At 39.2% G+C, this 22,128-nt stretch overlaps 1 protein-coding gene across 2 annotated transcripts in view; it reads left to right on the forward strand.

The window, feature by feature from the left end:
- EFHC2 (EF-hand domain containing 2) overlaps positions 1-14,600 on the forward strand; it is a 66,143-nt gene extending 51,543 nt beyond the window's left edge. For both annotated transcript variants that reach the window (XM_065069748.1, XM_065069756.1), the window contains exons 12-15: positions 4,020-4,217; positions 4,799-4,891; positions 11,776-11,881; positions 14,286-14,600. In XM_065069748.1, coding sequence (XP_064925820.1) covers positions 4,020-4,217; positions 4,799-4,891; positions 11,776-11,881; positions 14,286-14,381 — 493 coding nt within the window. In that variant the 3' untranslated portion in view covers positions 14,382-14,600. The remainder of the gene's footprint in view (positions 1-4,019; positions 4,218-4,798; positions 4,892-11,775; positions 11,882-14,285) is intronic.
- Positions 14,601-22,128: the final 7,528 nt, after the last annotated feature.

Consider the following 22,128-nt stretch of genomic DNA (forward strand, 5'->3'; position numbering starts at 1 on the left):
TGAGAATGTAAAATGTAGGATTTAAACTAAGAGAGGCCATAGTTTTGGTCAAAATATTTCGAGACTCAGATATTTTACTCAACAGAAGCAAGATTTTGGATTGTTAATTGCAGTAAGAGGAGAGGGAAAATGTTATTACCAGAGTAAGAAGGGGAGAAAATTGGGAGTTAATGTATATCTGGGGAAAATTTATAGCATTTGGAAAAGAGTTTTAATTTATATGCACATTAACTGTTTAAAATAAAATTATTATGGTTTTAATTCAAATTATGAAATAATATTCTACAAAACTTTATCTTCTTACACACACTAAGAGCAAGTCAAAGTTTTGCAAGATTTGCATGACAAAATTGGTGGAGCACAGTTGTAGAACGCGGGAAGAATTTTTATTTTATCAAGGAGAGGCTCAGTTGAGTGTAAATTTAATCACAGTCATATTCTGTTCAGCTGTGTACAGCCCGGCTATTTAATTTAGGGTAGTGCTGTTCTGTGCCATGGGTCTAGTTATATAGCAATGAGGCACTTGGTTTCAGCAACAAAAATGCAGTAGCCCTCACCATGAGCATGAGAGAAAGCAGCAGAATCTGTGCAGTAAATGCTTTCTTGGCGTCTGTGCTCGCCTGGGCCAGCCTGAGCACCTACCAGTCATCCATGTCCCTCCTGCTGTGTGACTGGGGGGTCTGACAGGAAGCATTCACGGTGCCAGAGGAAGAATTTGCCTCTGAGAAACATTTAACTTTTGTGTTTTATAGTGATAGTAGATTTTGTTTCTGTTCACTTATATGATATACAATAATCCAAAGGCTCTCTTTTCTTCTTATTATTTTTTTTTAATCTATGTGTAATATATCAGAACAAAACCCCCCACTTTTAATGCTGAAGGCAAGAGCACTTCATTGCATCTATGAAAAGTCAAAGTTATTTTTCTTTGAATAGAATATGTATTTTTCTTTCAGTTTTGTATTTTCTTAGGTACATCACTACTTATTTTTAATCCGTTGTGGCATTTTGTGATTATAACTGACTACAAATCATTATTTTTAGTACAGCCAATTATCTGTGTGACAGCTTCAACCAGCATGATAATCCTCTTTTCTTATCTTAAATACAGCTAAAGCTTTACTGTGCTATGAATTTGGCTGTTCAGATTTCTTTGATTCTACCTATGTAATTTTATAAGAGCCGCATTTAAAAATACACTTAAAAGTATGATGTAGCGAAGCAGAATTGTTATTATGCAATTTACTTCAGCTGCTTTCAGAACTCGAATATGTGGCACGTGATCCAAGAAATAAATACGTGGTGTACACTGGAGCTATTCCCTAAGCTCTTGTTAAAACTCTTGAAAGCTCTTTTAAAAAGGGAAGAAAAGAAACCCCTAAAACTTAGATGCCTGCGCATCACATGTTCCTATCCAGTCTGGTTTTCTCCTAAGCTACTGGCAAGACTGTTTGCTGTTAGGGACAAAGAACCATGTGAGTTTAACAAAGATGTCTGTCTTCAATTCAGCTTGAGAAACAGCTCTCTTAAGCAGTTAATTATTATTTATTCTTTGCCTACCAAATTCAGATTGCAATCTGTCTTATTCTTGTATAACAAAAAAAAAAAAAAAAAGAAAAAAGTAAACCAAAATATAACTAAGCTGTGAGAACAATTGTTGCAGCTTGTTTTTGTCAGGAGGAACTTAGATGTAATTCTGTTTGTGAATCTTGGGTCTTGTTTATTAGTCCCTAGCAATCACTAGAATATTCCTTAATTCCCAAATGAGGTAATAATTTTATCTGGCAGTTTTGTTGCCTTGATTGTCACTGACTGGCTTGAGAAAATAAAAGACCTTTAAAATCCTGACACTGGAAAAATTGGTGCCATGGGTGGAAATCCAGCTTGTGGAAGTACTCAGATGGGTGATGTTACCTACGTGCCTTCGGTTTCGCCAGCCCAAGCATTTAGAGTGCCAGGTTTCTTAGGCAGTATTGGCCTCTTCTTTGGGTTTGCAGTAGCATTACTGTAGGCTTCAGGAAAGAGGCTCCAGTTTTGACTGGATCTCCAAATGCTGCTACAATATAAATAATAATATTCAGTAAGCGGAATAGTAGTAATAACAAGAGAATTATAATATTGGTAGGTGGACCAGGTTTTGGTCATTGAATTTGCATAATCTCAAGTGAGGTTTGCTACTGTCAACAACTTGTCTTTTCTTTATATTTATCTCCTGCTATTGCAGATACAGGATCTTTCTGATTTATTTAAGATGAAAAAACCCAGCAGTTGAATCAAGGTAGACACCATACAGTATTTAGCATCCTTTTTTTGAATAGCTGTGTAAGCACTATCATGTTCTCTGAAGAGATATCTTCATTTGAACAGGACTGCACAAGCCTCTGAGAGGAAGGAAGTGAAAAATTGTTGACAAAATTTTGCTGTTTGGAAGGGTACTAACTTTCTCTGCTTTCAGTTCACATGTGGATGTTAAGATACTGATTATCAGATGCATTCAAGGATTTAAGTATTCTGCAGCCAGAAGTCTGAGTCTTGTGTCAGAACTAATAATTTGTTCCGCTTGTTTTCGAAGATCGATATATAATCACAGTGGTGCAGTACCTTTGAGGGTACCACGATGTACAGCTCTAGTTGCATCAGCAATTTTGGTGAAGTTTATTCTTAGTGCACTTTATCCACAAGTATTATCTATAATTAATCTAATTTTGACTGAGGCCCGTGGGCCTATGTTGAGCTCACCAGAGGCAGACGTTTGCGATGATAATGGCAATGTAGTTACACTAAGTTGGGTTTGATGAGAGGCCTTTTAACAGCTGAGGTAACCTGTGGTCCAGGCCAGTTTGTTCCAGGAGAGCAGGAAGCCTCCTAGGTTTCGGCATGTACCTTGCTACTGTTGTTTTTCCTCTCTAATGTTCTGTCATCATCCAGGGCATATGAAGAACGCTGTAATCATCGAAGGCAGCAAAGCCCCTACCGCAAAGACAATGTAGTCTTTAAAATTAGTCCTTCTCCCCTCCACCAACAATGTAAAGCAAAGGGAGATTGTTCTGAACTGTAATTACTAGTCCTGCTTCTTAAGCTCCAAAGCCTGTGTCCATTTGCCTTCAGGAGCTCGCCCAGAAATCACTCCAGCTCTAATACAAGTAATAAATTCTTTATATTAACGGGAATGACTAGTTATTCAGTGCCAGCACTGGCCCATCAGGTGGATCTCAGGAATGTTTCCTTGGACTGGGCTGGTTTGTCTGAGCAGCACAAGCAATCATGGAAGAGCGCATCTCAGGCTCTTCCCTGCATGGTATTTGATTCTCTGCTGACAGTGTCCAAGCATAAACTGGTCTTGCTGCTGCCTTCTGTCTTCCATTCTTGCCAGCAGGGCTTGTGATTTGCATTCTCTCTGTGACCATTTTCTGTTTCCCTTCCTCCAGCTTTCCCCCAAAATCTACCCAGCAGGGCCAGCTTTCACAATGCTTCCTGAAGTGTGGCTTGACACTTGATTTATCTGTTCTCTACTGGGATCTTCTGCCCCACTTCCCCTTTGCTGTTAATTCTCTCTCTCTTTTTTATGCAACTGTTATTGTGGATACTTTGTGTTTACAGATAATGAATCATGTGCTGCAGAATGCAAATTAGGAACAAAACAGGGTCATATCTTACTAATTGACTGTTTTGTTGGGTAAATGCAATGACAAAAATGATCTCTGCTAATATTCCATGCCAATATGGCATCTCCAGGTAAAAGACTTCAATCATTATTGTTCAGTATTTTTGTAGGTATAGCCAACTAATTGCCAAAATGTGGACATCCTGTAAAAATTTAAGAGTTCAGATAATTTCCATTATACCTCCTTGAACAGATCTGGATTTCAAATATAAGTGGATACATTCTTTAAAGATCTAAATACAACATTTTTTAACAAGTGCATTTTAATCCTTTCCCCCCCCTGAAATTTAGTGATTATTAACTGGTTTTAACTACTTTACTTAACACTAATGTAAGCTGTTGTTCTTGTGAACAGAAATTTGATTGTCAGTATCACTGATGGAGCGTTTTCAGAACATGAAGTAATTACCCTTGGGCACTATTATGGTGTGAGAGATGAATACAAAATAGACCTCCACTACCTCCTTGCAGTGGCTCAAGAAAAACTAAAGAAAAATAACTTCGACAATTTTGAACAACTGTCTGCGGTGCTTACATACAATGACTGTAAAAAGTAAGTTTCCTCTATTTATCCTAAGCTGTTATTTGGGAAGGTCTGCTTGTAAACCTACCTACTTTCTGTTTGTTGCTGAGAAAACCAAAGAATATTATTTGTAATGTTAAGCCTCTTTCAGTACTTGACAGTAGACAAGGAGAGGATAGATTTTTTTTTTCTCTTTTTCATTTTGTTTGTGGACTTTTAATTATAGCTGCTGTACTGAACATTCTATGAGATAATCAGATGCCCGTTCACAGGCCAACACTATTTTAAATCACAGGGGGATAACAGTGATTTAAGGGAAGAAAGAAAGGATTTGTAACTGATTCTTTATATGACTCATTTACCCCTTTTATTCTCTGAAGTCACAGATAAAGAATCACAGAGAGTCACTAAGGATCTCAGTGTCGGGGAGGCAGGCCACCATGTGCATTTCAGGTTTCTCAGCTTTGTAATAGCAAAATTTCATGAAACCTTGTTTTCTTTACCTCTACCCCAATATTCCTCAGGTGTTTTCCTATTCACAGCAACATTCACTTGAAGTAAATCTGGAAAGTACCTAATGTACACTTCTCCCCATCTTTCTGTTTGTGTAGATGTGGAGTGCTGCCCCATGAGACATGCAGGACTGTTTGCAAGTCCTTTAAATTGCCGCTGGCTGATGAGGATCTACAACTTTTATTGACCATGTAAGTTAAGGGCAGATAGTATGACCTGCCGGCATGGGTGCAAATCAATGCTAAATATCTACTGCAGACACAGTTCCTAATAATTTGTCATTTATATAACATTACTAATTTTGTGATACTGATTTTATCCCTGTACATGTGTGGACTTTTCTATTTACAGAGTATTTATAAGCTGAGGTGCATCCATCTTAGCAACTTCATTTTATCTGACATGGTAGATCATCTGGGTTTTGACAGAATTCTGTGGAACTAGTCTTATGGGAATAGCTACCGATACTTATCGTGATCAATGAGATTCTTTTATTTTTTTTTATTAGCTCTTCCTGTGTATATGTAAGGTAAAAACAATAATGATATGAAAACACATTACATGAGTTTTAAGAAACATACCAAGATGAGTACAATGAAATGTCTTTGAATCAAGTAGACAGCATCAATAGTAAATAAAAGTGGTTTGCTACTGCTATTAATCTCACCTGAAACGTATTGTAATTTTTAAAAAGGAAAAGGAGTGTTGATGTGGTTTTGGTATTTTTCTGTAGCACATTTAAGTGTTTTGAGACTAATTGCTTGGCTAGCTGTATTAACGGGAGAAGGTGAAAAAGAACTAATATTCAGTGTGCTTGTATTAAAGGCTTGTATTAAAGTTCAGAGTAACCTGTGGTGTTTTGAACACTCATGTCATGTTGAGTTTGGTTTTCATAGCCAGATTTTATGGTAATAGGTTTAAGTGCTTGATCTTTGGTCTCTTCCTTGTGGGAAATCCTTAAATGTATTGTCTGTGCTTTCATACTATGTTAAAAGCAGGAGCAGGTCTTGTCTTCTGTCATGTTTAGATGCTTTCAGGTAGAAATGCTTCTTGATTTCAGGAGGAATTGCAAACTAAGCATCTGGATTTATCAGGTAATGAAAATACTCTTGTCAGGCAGAAATGTGCTATCCATTTTAATACAGCATCTTTGTACTGCAAACAAGACTTCCTACTTAAATCAGTATCAAGAAGACTGCTTTAGGAAGCCTGAGGGGCTATTTTTCACAAAGGCCTTGTTTCCAGACCAAAACCTTACAGAATAGTTCCCTGCAGTAGCCAGAGAGATGACTTTGGCAATTTGCCGTTCATCACTCCTGACAGGTTACAAGCATTTGTCATCAGAAGCATGTCTGAATTTTAGCATTAATCTAAAACTCATTTTTTAGAACTCCCACTAAGCTGCCCAATGCAAAATGTGTTGGAGGACAGTTGACGTCCTGTATTAGACAAGGAGTTCTCATAGTTTCCTCTTCATAAAAGCTGAAATTGAATAGATGCACAGACAAGGGACTGGAGGTTTTCCTTCGTGTACTAACTCAATGCTGATGAAAAACAGACAAGCCTGACACATCATGGGCTCCAGAGACATGTTTATTGTTTGTGAATTTATACCAGGGAAAGCTTTTGTAAAATGAACCCCTTCTCTCCTTAAGAGTCTCGGTGTAGGCAGTTAAAAAGAGAAAGCCCAGTACGCGATAATAAAAATTAGAGATAAGCTTAGGAGACAAGGAGACTAAGGATTGGATTTCGTCCAGCTTTAGCCAGGTACCATGACAGCTGAGTTGGGATTCAGCAGCTGTGGGTTCTTTCTGCAGGCAATGGAGTTATCTGCTCAGCCTGTATAAGAGATGGATTTCTAAATTACCATCCGTTTCCCTTTGTCTCTAAAGGGGCTGTGGTCCGCCTGTATTTTAATTTTCTGTAGGAGAAGGGTAAATGGTGTGCAGCTGGGCCTCAGAAATCAGTGTGAGAAGTACTTCACATGATGGAGTGCTATGTGTCATGCCAGGTCTGAGTTACAGTGTCAGCTGCTTCAAAAGATGGCAGTTCCTGTGGTGAGTCACTGCGCTGCAGGTAAGAAGGAAGGTTGTCACATTCTTAACAATGTGTGCAGCTGGCGTTGCTTGGGAAGTTTATTGTTACAGAGTCAGGGCAAGATTTTTTTAAAGTCTGTTTAATAGGAGTTAATTTCCAGTAATCTGGAAGTCAAAGACTGGGGTTGGCTGAATGAGATTTAGACTTTTCCTTTCCTCTTGCTTTCTGTAGTTTTCTTCAAGACTGAAGAATCAGGAAACAGGCAGGTTTATTGTTAGTGAAGAACAGTCTTGCTCCTGGAGAGTATGCAATTCAGTGTGGGCAAAGTTTGTCAACAATATTCATTCCCTAGTTAGGTTTTTTTTTTGGATAAGAAACTGTTTAATTTTGTGTCCACTGATGCTTCTTAATGAAGTGGTGGTGGTGGTGGTCCTCTGGTTTGTTTCTGTATTTATGAAGGAAGAAAGTGGTACAATAAAAGTTGCTGGACTGATTCCCACAAAATCAGTATATATAGCTAATGCACTAGCTGGACCCTATTCAGCTATAAAACGATGCTAGACAATGTGATCAGATAATAGCTGAAGGCTGAAACTATGTGTTTATTCAGCTTTGCTATCCAAGATTAGGTGGCAAAGAATTTTTCTAGGACTTAATGGCTCTGTTTCTCCATTTTGAAAGGTAATACTCTAAAAGTATTTATTATTTACATTTGTAAATTATACTGCAATTATCTGTCACTTATTAAAAGCAAGGGATGGGACTAGAAGTTACTGTCTAATTTTGTGGTCACCTCCAGATGACCCAGGGCTTTGTTTACTGTACCCTACACCATTCAGTTTCCACAGAGTGCAGAGAGCATTAGCACAAAGACTGAGGTTTCATAAGACCCTTTTTAATTGCAGGGTGGAGAAATAGTAGGATTTAGGTACCCGACAATGTGTCCATTTTTCCAGTTTACCTGAGCTGGCTTATTAAAATGTATTTCCTTTCTCCATCAGCATTTTCTCAGCTTTTAATCACAAGGCAATACAGACTTCTAATCACAATGTATTAAGCAATGCAGATGGTACATTGTTTCTGCCAGAAAACCACAAGAGTCATTATAAACATTTCTTCAAATTTATGCAGGCATAATGAACAATTATAGTTTGTTTAATAAATATATGTTGCTAAAGTGCTTAAGTAATGAATTTAGGTTTGTTTTTCTGTTATTTTTATTTACTGCAATGCTAATTGTATGCTAACAAGGACTTAAAAAGATGCAGTCCTTCCTCAGAGGGTATATAAACAGCTGGCAGATAAGGAAAGAAAAGAAATGGAGAGAAGAAAAAACAGATGATGAGTTGACAAGTTTTATATGTTGATTGTTCCACATTGGTTTAGTTGTCAAGCATATGTCCTATTTTAAAAAATATTTATTTTAATTTCTGGTAAAAGCGGCTGTGTAGTTCTTCGCCTCTGTTGGACTCTGGAGAGGGGGGCTTGTTATGCTGAAGAAGTGAATCCCCAGTGGCTGAGGTAGCCACGCTCGACAGCAATGGGGCTCCTACACGGTCATCCCAGTTCCCAAGTGACTAATAGGCCAGGCCTGGCCACTCCTGCCTGCTCAGATTTTCCCTGGTTTGTGACTGGGTAATAATTTCTTTACCTAGTTACCTACCTGTAAGGTTTTTTTGGGGCTGACCTGTTTCTTTCAGGAAGCAAACCCTCTTTTCCTGCTACAGCAAGTGTCCTGGTAGCAGGAGCAAGATTGGAAATGGTCACAAGATCTTTCTCCTGCGCTCTGTCTTCTGCTTGTTACCTTTGATGCCAGAGACTCCCTGTGCCATTTGTGATGAAAAGACTCTCTAGCACTAATATTTGGATCTCTTAAAAGAAATTATTTCTGTTATTCAGTATGCTGAGGAACTGATGGTTTAATTTCTAGTTGTTCAATACATGAATAAATGTATACACAATTACTTAATTCATAGTGATCAGCTGCATAGATTTGTCTGTGCTTACTGTTTTAATTCTTTTCATATGAGCAGTTTATGACAATTTAGGTGTATACGTGTGTTACCGAGGCACTAGCATGATGCTTCTCCTCTTTTATTATCAGATCAACTTCTTAATGTTATCAAAAACTAAGGAATTTAAAAAACTGTACATGTACATGAACTTTTTAAATAAATGTTGGGGTTGCAGATTTCTTGATGGGAAAGAAAAAATATTTGTAAGTAGCCTTTACTCAGCAAAACATCCTCAGGAATGGCCACAATTTGATTTAACCAGATTTTTCACACATCTGGAGTATTTAATTATGAATATATATCTTTAGAAACAGAAATGTGTGATTATTTGTGTAATTTCAAAGATAAAAAAAGGTCTTCAAACTACAATAGGGATGGGGGAGTGACCTTCATAGTCTAAAACCAGATGCATTGGTGAAGTCATAGGCCAAAACTGAAATGAAACATGGTTTCGAGAGATCTTTGTTGCATCTTTTTGATAAGACAAATCTAATTTCCTTTCCTGGAGAGCATGGTCAGCTTCAGTCATATTAACTCCAGCCACTGAAATGTATGGCATCTCTGTCCTAATAATGCACAAATTGATAACATCTCCTCAGTCCATCTGAATGCTCTGTGCCAAATTGGAAGTGTGTGCTTTTAGTAGACTGATACAATAAGTCATAGCTGGAAAGAGATCTAAAGAGTAGATTTTTTCTTCTTTCTGGATTATCCTGGAGTAATATTTTAAGCTGCTTTCTGTAGCTATTTAAATATGAGTTTCAGAAATCCCATTTCCCCTGCCCATGTTAAAACGTTTGGTTATAGTTAACTTAATGTCCATGTTGTCATCTCAGTTCGATAGTACTGTCACATCAAAGGTCTTTCCTCCTCGTTAATGTGTGGTGAAAGCAGAAGCAATGCTCTTCTTGACTTCATTGCTTCAACATAAAGTTTAAGCAGTTACACACCTTCGCTACTGCTTTAAAAATCCTGCTTATGCAACTCTGCATCTTGGCAGTAAACTTAATCCTTTGACTTTCCACAACAAGCAAAAGATAAATGCATATATAATGAAAGAAAAAAATAGTCATGATAGTTCTGAAATTCAAAATCTGTGTGCCATAGTTTTTTTTTTCCAAGAGGTATAAGCGTTTTTATTGTCTTGTTACTTGTAATGCAAAACTCCTTTCTTTTCCCAATTGCCACCTGCAAAAGCCTGGAACAAACAAGAACTCCCTAGAAGTGGCAATGATGATATTCTTTTGTACTGGATATATTCCCCAAAAGTAAGGCTTTATGAAAATGTTAACTTGCGTGTGAGCTCTAATAAAAAAGCAAGCTATCACAGGAGCGTTTCTCATGGCAATGTTTCAGGCTCCTCTTCAATACTGGTAACAGTAGCATTCTTTTCTGACTTCGCTTTCATCTTCAGCATAACTCACTGTACTTAACATCCCAGTTTATCACTAGCATCTCTGTTTATGGCTCTCAGTATATTTTATTATTATCTCTCCTGCTGACTATGAAATGAAAGATGTGGGGGGAGGAGAAGGAGAGGATGGGTTGCAGTTTATTGCAGTTTATTTTTGTCACTAGATTTATTTCTCCTCTTCTTCAGTATTGTTTTCCAAGTTTGTGCTGTAAATTCTCCCTTAAAGTACCTTCATGCTTAATTTTTACCAGAACCCTCTGCAGTGATTGAAGGGTTTTGAGGCCCATGTTTTGTGCAGTGCTGTTTCTTAAAGAAAATGATAAAATGGTTTTCTGGAAGACTTGTTTCCTCAATATCATCTTGCTCCTGTGCAGTAGTATTTGTGTGACCAGATGATATGGCAGAATTGTTTAACCTGATGTTTTCCACCAAATAATAGGTATTGAGTCTCACTAGTTGTATACATCTGTCCATGGACCCCAGTGAAGCACAAACACGTCCAGGGTGTGCTTGTATGCCTGAAACAGGTCCCTTTTGTATGCAACTAGTCCTAGGTGAGACAGATATCATTCACAGAAGCTACTGGGACAGTATTTATAGCAGAGCAGTTAAGTTGTCCATTTCAAGAATGATTTGCATGGTAGCGTCAGGTTGTGGATATCTTTTGAGGATGCGACTAGTCCCACTGAATAACAGTGGTCCCCGAGTGCCTTAATTACCAAAGTGTTTTGCTGAATTGAGGACTTTTTTTCTGAAGCTGCTTCATCCAAATCAATGGCAGATGATTTACGATGATGTAGTTTACAAATCTGCTCCAAAGGGGTTTATTAATGCAGGGTAATGATTTTAGAAATTTGAGGGAAATGGCATGCTCCACATGTGTCTGTAGACCTTAGCTGGCAGCGTATGTATCTTCATGCATTTAGGGGGCCCTCATAACTGACACAAATATGTATTTATTCCACAGAAATAAAGAACAATGCCATAAAACAATAACCAAATTACAAAGCTTGTGACTTAATTCTGGCTATTATTTGATAGGTTAGAGAGCTGTGTGTTCGTCAATTGTACAGTGATCCCAAGGTGTGTGCAAACAGCATTTTTGAAGGGTTGCTTATTTTCAGGAAATGATTGTAGAAGCCATATAAAGTAGGTCACTTGTGTTATAGCACAGCTATCTTGCATCATTCTACCTGTTTGTTTTCTACATAAAGGAACCATACACTGGTCATCCCAATTCATCACAATTGTCAGATCCCAGTGCTGGAAAAGATTGGGCAATGCATCAAAAGTAAAGTGAAATGAGTTGAAATGTAATAAACATTAAAGAAGTTGAATTCTACTATGAGAAACAATAATAAGGTGCAAGAAGATTTTCAGTTCTGGCCCAGCCAATGTGTTGCTATGCTTGTACACAATGTGTTTGTAGAATGTACGGTATAGAAGTTCTGACAGTTTGGTAGTGTTTTTCTGTACTCCTGCTAGTGTTTGGTAATAAATGAGTTAAAAAATATTATCCTCAAGATAATGTATTAGTATGCTGTAGATGACACAACTTTTTTAAAAGATTTCCTTTAACCTTGAATCATCTTATGGTTATTCTGCTTAGGCTTGAAGATGATCATAAGCAAGTGGATTATAAAAAGTTTGTGGATGGGATGAACTGGAGAGAGAATCAAATCCCTGCTTTCCAGACAATAAAGGTTCTTCCCAAGGTAAAACCAGTGTATTCCAGCAAAGGAACAGTACAGTATATTGATATGATTTGTCCAACTTTAACATGACTGCCTTATCCAATGGAGACTACAACAGTTTTCATATTTGCATATTTGTGCCTGTTTTCTTCAAGTAATTACTTTTTTCTGGGAGGTTTGGAAGGAAGCAGAGAAGACAAACAGGGACAAGGAGCCCTGTAACACCCCTGTGCTTAACAGGTGTCACATCTATGCGACATGTTTCTAGAAGGCAAAAAAAAAGAGAGAAGGGGAAACAGGTGTATTTGTCCATGAACGATGGGTGTGAATACGACTTCACCCACAAATATCATTGTCACATGTCAAACAATCTGATTGCTTGATGAGGTAGTCAGGAAATACTTTAAACTCCACTGACACTGCAGAAAATAGCAATGTACTTTTTACAACTCCATAGAAACTTGTACATGATACACCACATCACTGGTAGGCGTACAGCAAGAGTAGTATTGGTGGATCAACTTTGTACGTCTCCACCAGCCTGTTACTTAGGGTAAATAACAATGTGGTATCAGCAAACTGCAGAGATTAATCTTGCCCTCTTGTGCTGAATGGAACATTTTAAAATAGATGGTGCTTAAGGCAATTATGCTGATTTTTAACAACTTTGTAACAGATAAATCTGAAGCCCTTCTGCCAACATGTAGTTTTTCAGTTTTGGCCCAGCCAGTGTGTTGCTATGCTTGTACACAATATGTTTGATTGCATTCAGACTGTTTAGAAACATAGCATTACTTTAAATTCAAGTTCAGTGGTGACATCATTTAAACCAATATTCCTCAAATACTGTGCTGTTATCCTGACTCCTCTCACTTGACTCACCAGCTTGTTCTTCTGTAGGATCTCAAACTGTTGGTGATGTCTAACAAGAGCCCAATGCTGCTGGTTTGCTCTGCTTTCCACGGTGGTTTATTTTTCACCTTGTCATTGAGAAGAATTTTCCATCTTGTACAGATAAAATCAAAGGCCTTCCATGTGTTTTATACAGCAGTCCTGTGGTTCAAAGTGTGCATTAGGTTTTGTTCAGTGGGTATTCTTTGTTTTCACGGAAGAATTCTGTGCTTAAGTTATAATTCAATATTTAAACAATGACTGCTCTCAGGAGATTACGCCAGGATAAGGGGCCTCATGAGCCTTGGACCACAGAAAAAGAGGGTCAGAGCCTGTGCCTGGCGGATATTTACCTTGAAGATGGTGCAAAGCTCTCTAACAAAAAGCAAGGGTGAAAGAAGCAGGGGCACAGATCCCCTTGCTGTTGAACATGTTTGGCCGTTTTTTCCCCCTCACAGGATGTCTTATCTAGCCATTGAGTGTGACCTGATTTTTTGGAAGTTGAGGGAAGGAGATGGCTCCTGTGGGGTGAAGGTGGGGTGCAAGTGGCCTTGGAACCAAGAGGCAGCCTTCACAAGTTGAAGGTGTGGAGGAAACATGCTTGCGAAACAAGCAGGAGGTTGAAGTGGACATTTGTGGTGAAACGTTTGTTCTGATCAACATAAGAGATAAGGTTTTGTTTGGGTATGAAGAAGACAGGAGTGGCCTGTGCCCAAGAGCCCCAGTCGAGAATGGTACATGGAGTCATGGGGGGAAAGTTACAGCTGAAATCAAAAAGGGAGAAAGAGCATCACCAGAAATCATAATCAGTCATCATCATGCTGGGATAATCAGTTCCTCATCAGCTCCAAAGCCTTGCTGTAACTGTCATACTGGTATATAGCACTATTTTTAATGAACTGTATCCAAATTGGTACCAGTATAGTTTACGGAGTTTCATTGACTTTATTATTTCGTTAGTTAGCTGCAATATCTAGGCTATCTTTGGTATGGTACAAGAATATTTTAATGAAGAGATCAGTATGGAATGGAAATAATCAGAGAAAGGAAGGGATTTAAATCTTGTCCAACTTTAGAATCCAGTTGTCATTCTGTTTGTGACTTACCGTGAATTAAAAGCAATATTTTGGGGCTACAGTACCTGTATGTGACAGATAGATTTTAGCAGCAGAGTTGTGCTTGTTTAGCTGACTTTTAAATTCTTTCCCTCTGTGTCATTATTTTCTATGATTTTTGGTGTTGACACATAGATGACTTACAAGACTTGCAAGTATGAGTAGTTTAGTGAAGAAAAGATAGCATTATTTAATTTGAAAATATCTGAAAAAGGGCTAATGATAGAAAATATTTTTAATAAAGTATTCTGCAAGATGATAAAAATGTGCATGTAGTAATCTTTTAAGAGAATATGCTATATAAAGGTCTGCTTTTTCACAGATTTGTAGGTGGAAATGAAGCATCAAGTTGACTAGCTTTTAATTTTTCTTGTTTTCAATATTATATTCTAAGATATTCTCTGGGTTACTAATTTCAGAATGAAGATGAGTGGGGTGAACAACCACCATACCTTCCTGTGAAAAAGATCAAATACTTACCTCTTCTGGATGATCTGTTTGGCAAAGAAGAATAATCTGATCCATGCGAGGGACTACTTTTGGATTACTGTTTCAGCTCCAAAACTTACTTAGATACTGAAAACATTTCTTGCAAAACAAAAACCTCTGATGTAGGTTTTATTACATTTAATTTCTTATTCCAATGTAGATGTACATTTTGTGCATTTTTCTAACTCTAAATCAACAGTACGCTTTCATGCTTATACAAGTATGATTAAAACTGTTTCCTCTAATCTTTGTGTCTGGTTATGTGGAGAACTTAAAAATATTGAGAAACCTTTAAGCCAAGCAGAGAAAAATCTGACTGACTTTGCTTTGTTCTGCAAGCAAAAGAGGTTATTGGACGACCTTTTAAAATATTAGCACAGTATGGTAATTCCTCTCCTGCTCTTCAGCTTCTATCTGTCGTTTTTTTTCCTATATGCTTAAGTACTGTCTGTGTCAAAGCTTGTGATTTTGTGGAGGAAATACTAGCAAGGTTTTAGCACAGTATAAAGTTGCTCTGGTATCAGAGATAATTATAGCGTTCCTGTGTAGAAGTAAATATTTTGCAGGCATGGCGCGGAAGCTATCAGTCTTTGCTTTTGGTTTTGAATGTGACTCAGCTTAGTAGCCACCCAAGTTTACTTGGGTGGGACATGTATGAGAGAAGGTGTTTCAGTACAATTTAGGATACAGCTTTCTTGCAGTAGCACAGTACTTCCCCTTTGAAAATTAATTTATGCCTTTCTCTTTGCTCAAAATCATGATGACTAAATGGAGTTCCTGTTAGCATTTTTGGTATCTTTTTAAGCTTATGCCAGCTCAAAGCCATGATTACATCTGAATTTACTGCATGCTTTTGTGAGAGAAGTAATTACTGCAGCTTAAAGAATGGAAGAGCTGAGGTGGAGTGGGGAGCTGACTCCTCCGCAGTGATTCTGCAGGGGAAGAGGTGTGAGCCAGCGCACCTCTGCTGGTGCCTGGGATACTCACACACTTGGTAGACTGACAACTCTGAGCTTTCTGTAATCTGAAATTAAAATTCGGGGAGGAAATGTTCGATTTAGAAGGATGAGAATTTAATGTATCTAAATCCCCAAACTGAGGGAAAGACAGTAGTTTAAAGAATAACTTAATTCAGTAAAACTGTATCTTTTTTGAAACTTCAGGATCCCTTTTAGAATTACAGTTCTGTTTAGAAATACCTTCTGCACTTTTGCATGATAATGTAAATGAAAATTTTAATTCTATGTCTCCTCTCTAAGCTCCCTAGCTCCTGAAAAGAAACTATTTTCCCACCATCTGGCAAAATATGAAGCTTTTGGCAGCTTTTTACCTTTATCGTCAGCAAAAAAAGGGACTTGGGGCAGGGCATAATTACATGTGTTGCTGCTACTTAGCAAGATGTTTGCAATAAAATAGCAAAGTGATGGTCTGTGTCCAGGGTGTCACAAAGAAAACTGTGAAAACTTGAAGTGCTCTAAGTTGTAGACAAGGCCATGTACTGCTTTGTGAGCAAAAGAGGAAGATTGCTTCTTACATGAAGAAATATGTCTGACCACAGGGATAGTGTCAGGAGCCAGAACAACAATAACTTGTGTTTGAAGCCAGTTTGATGAAGTTGAAGATTTTTGCAACATGCCACCAAGACTGAGCTTGACACTTTAAGCGAATGCAGTTGCCCTTGTAAATTCTTAATGTTCTCTGAACTTCAGAAGGATATGTTTCAATTGTGGAAATCTTGTACAGCCAAAGGTTTCCAAGGAAGATTTACTCTGAACATTTAAAACTTTCCAAGTAGCTTTTAGAGATGCAAGATTCACTGTAGTTTGTTTTCCTTTAAGTGTATAGGACAAAGAGGACCCTCTTTTCAGAAGAAAAAAAAAAAAGTGCAAGAAATATAATCTCTTATAATCACATGTGGAACCCTGTGTATAGGTCTGGTCAATCACGGTCTAGTCATGGTCAAGAAAGACGAATTCGAACTGGAACCAGTGCAAAGAAGAACTAGAAAGGTACCCAAGAAAATGGAGATAAGAAAACAGCTTAAAGAATTTGTCTTAATTAGCAAAATAAAATGAAGTTTCAGAGATAATGTGACTTCCCTCCGTAAATATATTATAGCCAGGAGAGTAAATAATCTGTTCCAGTTAAGAAGATGGGTAGTCTATGAACAAATGGGTATAAGTTGCCACGAATAAATTTAAACTGGACAACAAAACGTGGTTTCTCACTTCTAAAACAATGAAGGTCTCTAACAGCTTTCCAAGACTAAAGTACTCAGTCCTAAGATTGAGATGGGTCACCTGATGACAGTAATTTTAGCGTGTTTATTAATACCCTTCTGAATTTTTATTCTAACTTCTCTTTCTCCTCTTTTCCCATGCATCTTACATAACCCTGATGAGCACAAAAGGGTCTTCTAGGAGCGGGGCAGACGGGGCCTGAAAAATATTTTCAGTACTTGTCACCATGCTCACAGTGTGTCATATGCTGTTGTCTGAAGTGTTATAAACACTTTTCACCAGGTTTTCTTTTTTACAAGCAGCAGTGCTTCTAGAAGGGACAGCCCTAGCCAATGAGCAGTCCAATAATACTCCTGGTATAATGTGACTTACAGCATATGCTGCCCAGAATATTTCAACCTCTCCTCTAATCCTAGCACCAGCTTCTTCTCTCTTTTCACATTGCTGATGAGGGGCCTGAATGAAGACAATACCACAATATTAAGTTTCAAGGTGGCAGGAGGCCATAGCTTTAAAGCATGCATCGCATGAAGGGGTAGGCAGCCCTCACAGTTGCCATTAATCTCAGCTCTCGATCTCTGTAGGGAAGCCAAAGATATCTTCTTTCCGCAAGTATCTGTGCTGTCCACGGCAGGAGCAAAGAGATTCACATTACAGTACCAGCTCCCCATCTCACTGCTGGGGTCTGCTGCGTGTTCAGTGCTAATTTTTATTTCCTCAACTTGGCATTTGAGAATAAGAGGCTTAGGTTCTCTGGGATAGTTGCTGCTGCAAGCAACTGGCCAGGCTGCAAACAGTGAAGAGGACCGGTCCTTGTGTGGAGGTGGGTGCTTGTCAGCTCGTGACCTTGCATCAGCTGCTGCTCCTGTCCCATGCAGAGTGCCTGCTCTGGTCACCAGCAGATGTGTCCCCTCAGATGTGGTAGCCACAAGCAGCCATAGACAATCTGTGGACAAAGATGAAGTTCCTCACCAGGCAATATTTTCCTGTGTCCTGCCCATCATACAGGCATTTACTGTATTTTTCTAGACAGAGACACTTGTGCCAATGTCAGACGGATGTTCATCTACACAAATTGAAAGATGTCCAAGTCCTCCTTCTGCATTTGTCCCTTTTGCTGTTGTGAGTTGATCCTACTTCATGGCAGGAAAGCTCTTCACAGCAAAAGTTTGTGCTCAGTTGACTCCTGTATCTTTTCTCTCTGGCTTGTTCTTTTAGCCCAGGACACATTTCTGCCTCCCAAAGGTGAACTTTCTGTGGGAAAACTGCAGGGATCTTAATTCCACAATAACCAAAATGTTGGATGTTTTCAGTTACTGGACAGCATTCAGGTACAGCAGTCCATTTATCACTAATAGTAATTCACCAGTCTCTTGGTTGCTGGACCCTTCTGTGTGTTCCCATGGTTTGAGACATGGAACTAAATGTTAGAAGAATTTTCCAGTTTTTAACATCTTGTAGTCATATGTAGGTTATTCAGTGACATGGAGGGAAACATTAGTTCTGTAAGAAATAATGTCCTGTACCTTCAGTAACTTTTCCATTGGATGTTTACTTGCAGCATTTCTTCTTCTTTGAGGTGGCTCAGCCAGCAAGCCACAGTACAATGAGAAAAACAAAACGGCAGCGTGTTTGTGAAGAAGTTACAATATCAGGAGGAAAATTGCCACAATCTGAGCTCAGTCAGATTTTTAAAGTTTTTGTTTGTTTGTTTTAGAGGTCAGTATGGATAACACTTGAGAGAAAAATATCTTGAAAGAAGACTTTTTAAAGTTACTTTTTACTATGAACTAATTTCTTGCTGCTTGTTTAGGGTGGTGAGTGAGACCCAGTTGGAAGCAACACTCATGTTTTAGGCAACTGTCAAGCAAGCCAGATTAAGAGTGTGTGGGGAAGTCCGTGTCCCTGCAAGTTTCGCATGTAAAGTTCAAGACCAGTGAGGGAGCATAACCAAGAAGAGGAAGGAAGTTAATAAAGATATCATATATTAAGGTTATGGATTGATTATATAAACTCTTTCTCTGCACAGCTAGGCATTTCTGAATCATCTGGAAGTTTCCTCTGATACATCCTACACACAAATAAACTAGCTATCCTCATCTGCCTTTCACTGTAGATGCCTGTCTTCTTTGCTTTCCTCTTTGGTCAGGCTAGTTTCATATTAAAAACTATGAATTAATAGCAGTAAAGGAGCTGATTCACAAACTTTGCCAAGGTCTCATGCAAATCCCTGGCAAGCGGCACAGTGGGGTGATCTGTAACAGCAAACATTCACTGTATCACCTTACGGTACTTGAGAGAACTCTTCCTTCCAAAGGCAAATCTGTTGGAAGAAATTACATTGTCTGGAAAGACGAGAGGAAGACCTTCTGCAGAGCTGCTGTGGCACAGGTGGGATGCAGCCTAGTCTAAATTAGTATGAGGTTTAAGGGTGAGACTTATGTCCCTTACCTGCAGATGTCTACAATGCAGATATCTGCACCTGCAGTGGCTCTGTGGATTCCTTACATGCGGATGGAAGTGCAATGGGCACCTCCAGGGAGTGACCAGCCTACAGGAATATCTACAGGAGTCATGATGCCTACACACTGCCCCTCTCTCTGTGCTGCCTGTGGAGGGATTTAAAACAACCATGTAAATGTCGATGTTTGCATTGCTGTCAACTGAGATGAATCCCACCCTTCAGCTCTACCATCATTGCTAGAGGAGCACGGAGGTCAAGCATGGTGACCACTTGGCTGCTCCCCAGCCTTGCTGCAGGTTGAAGCTACGCCACAGTGAGTGCAGTAGGTGTAGGAAGGGCAGCTGTGGGTAGTCCAGGTTGAGCTGGTGTCCTGGTTTTGTTTCTCTCAGTGTTTCTCTCACTGTTTCTCTCAGTGAATTTGCCTGTCAGCTAAAGCCTTCATATTAGCTGCATTTTCCTGGAGAACCAGACACATGTTTTGGTAAACCTAGCAATGGAATGCAAACTTATTGATAAGCATGGATGGACATCTCGCGAGAGGGGCGACGAGAAGCAAGTGAGCAAGAAACTGACCAACTGTGTATAACATTCCATTCACGTGAATACTTCATATAAAAGTGGGAGATCATGAGGATCTCGTTCGCTTTTCCCTTTTGCCTTTTTTTCCCTTCTGCTTATGGCCGACATTAGGAGAGGACCTTGCTAGTCGTCCCTGCGAACTGAGGCCTAGTGAGAGACTGAATCCAGCTCCGGTTGGCTGCAGAGTCTAATCCAGGACTTCGGGTGCCGGCTCTGCAGTTGCTGAGACTTTCAAGATTGGTTTTGTATATTTTGTATTATTTTCTCTATTCTTATTAGTAGCATTAGTAAAACATTGTTCGTTTTTCCAACTCTCTTCTTTCTGTCCTTCTTTCCTCCCAGTCGTCTCTCCTTAGTGGAAAGGGGGGAGAGGGAGGGGCAAAAAGGGGAAGTGGGGGGAAGGGGGGGTTAACAATACATCTGCCAGGGTTTTATTATCACCCCGCAATCTTAACCCTCGACAGCTGGGCAGACTGGGTAGAGGAGGCTGTGAGTCCACGCTACGTGCTGGCTGTGCATGCCATCCCTCTCGTGGGGCATTCTGGAGCTCAGAGCCATACTTAGCAGGAGGACCTGACTGTCCTCATTGAGCTTGACTCAGGCTCTGGGCAGTGGGTCTTGGTGAAATTTCACTCCAGGAAAACCTGGGTTGATTTAAATGGAACTAGGACTTCTCTTGTTAGAGTTCTCTGAGAAGCTAATTTAGCAAAGTATTTAAGCATACACATGAGGCTGTCCCTTTTTCACTAAGCCACTGGAGTGTGTGCACAAGGCTTACTAAAATACATCAAATGAAGCACTGGTGGAAATGCTTTTCTGACAAGGAGGAATTCCTAATTGGAGGCATTTAGGAAGTTAATCATTGTAATAAAAAAACCCTCCATATGAGAAGGTAGCAGTGAAAGCAGGCAATATAGAATTGTCTGGACATGTTTATACAGGCTATATATTGTGTGTTGTCATTATAGTTCTTCTGCAATATAAGCTAGCAATTAGCAATTAAATTCCCATTATGGGATTATGTTGGTAACTGAGATAAACTGTAAGCGTGTAACTGGTTTGAACCTTTCTTTTAACTAACCCAAATACTGTAGTACTTATATAATTTAGAGATAATATCCCCATTAGTGGAGTTTATGGCTCAATAAAGAGTTCCCACAAGTTCATAAAAGCCAAAACCATAAACACCAGGTCTATTAATGCAATAGAAATTCTGTGCCTCCCTCTATTCTTGGTGGTCTAGATAGAGCAAAGGGAAATGCTCAGGAAAAAAATATCTGGCTGTATAAATATAAATGAATTGTCTCCAAACCCATGTGGAAATTTCCTCTCCTCCCCATGTCCCAGGTGGTCTGGCAACAGTGATGCATTCTACATTTTTCTTCAGGCAAGAACAAGAGCTTTGATTTGAAATAATTTACATGAAAGGATTGCGTGTTGGTGTCCTCACACTGCCCCTCCCTTCTGGAGAAATGGGAACAAAATCTTTGCTAGAGTTGGGTTTCAGTGTTTCAGTGTACTTTTCTGTTATGATTATTCCTTTTTATAAAAAAGGGAAAAGCTTCATCAAAGTGCCTGGACTTAACAGTTTTTGAATAGCTGCTGCTGGCATTTTTCCCCCGTTTTGACAGCTAAATGAATTTTAGGGAAGAGCGCCTGCTTGCCCAGAAGTTAATACAGGCTGAACTTCTGTATCTCAAACCTATTTCCATTTGGAGCTGAGGGAAGTGATTAATTAAGCCATTTGCAAGAAAAAATGAACCTTTCCTTTGTCTGAAAGAGTTTTATTTTGGATTACGGTAGTGTGCCATTTTGCTTGGCAAATTGTTGCACGATGGCCCACCTCTATCTGGTCCCTTGCTTTGCTGCTGGAGGACATTTCTTCCTGCGTTGTTAAAACCATACTGTTTGAATTCATCAAAATGCGTGAAGTTTTTGTCACGACTGGCCAGCTGGTTTCAGATGGATGTGAAAAGCTGGAGATATACAACAAAGCTGCTACTTTTGCCCTCCCTCTCCCAGTAGGTAACTCATCCTAGGACAAAACACATGGTTTTTGTTTGTTTTGCTCTTGCATCACATCTTCTAGTTTGCCACTTTTTGGTGAGAGTTTGTTTCCAGAGTAAGCATCTCAAGTGGTTGTTGGGATTAGTGCCCATCACCTCACTGCAACTGGATTCCTGACCTTTATGCCTGCAAGGGAATTTGGCCTTTAGGACCCCAGGAAAGCTCATTTTCATGAAAGGCAGCAACTCAGACATTTTGTTTTGTGGAAGTATGGTGAGTAGTGAGCAAATATGGTCTCTCTTGGGCTTCGTGCCATTTGCATTTCACTGGCTTTCCCGGTTTATCCTGAAGTTTTAAGTTTCCATAACAATGGTATCAAACAGGCAGATACTCCCCCAGAAATGTGCCTGCCCACTCCCTGTCACCTTCCATGTCGTGTTTGCTCAGTAAAGTTTCATGGCCTCACAGCAGGTTCAGAGATGC

The sequence above is a fragment of the Columba livia genome, chromosome 1 (genome assembly GCF_036013475.1).
Source record: "Columba livia isolate bColLiv1 breed racing homer chromosome 1, bColLiv1.pat.W.v2, whole genome shotgun sequence".
NCBI classification, from domain to species: domain Eukaryota; kingdom Metazoa; phylum Chordata; class Aves; order Columbiformes; family Columbidae; genus Columba; species Columba livia.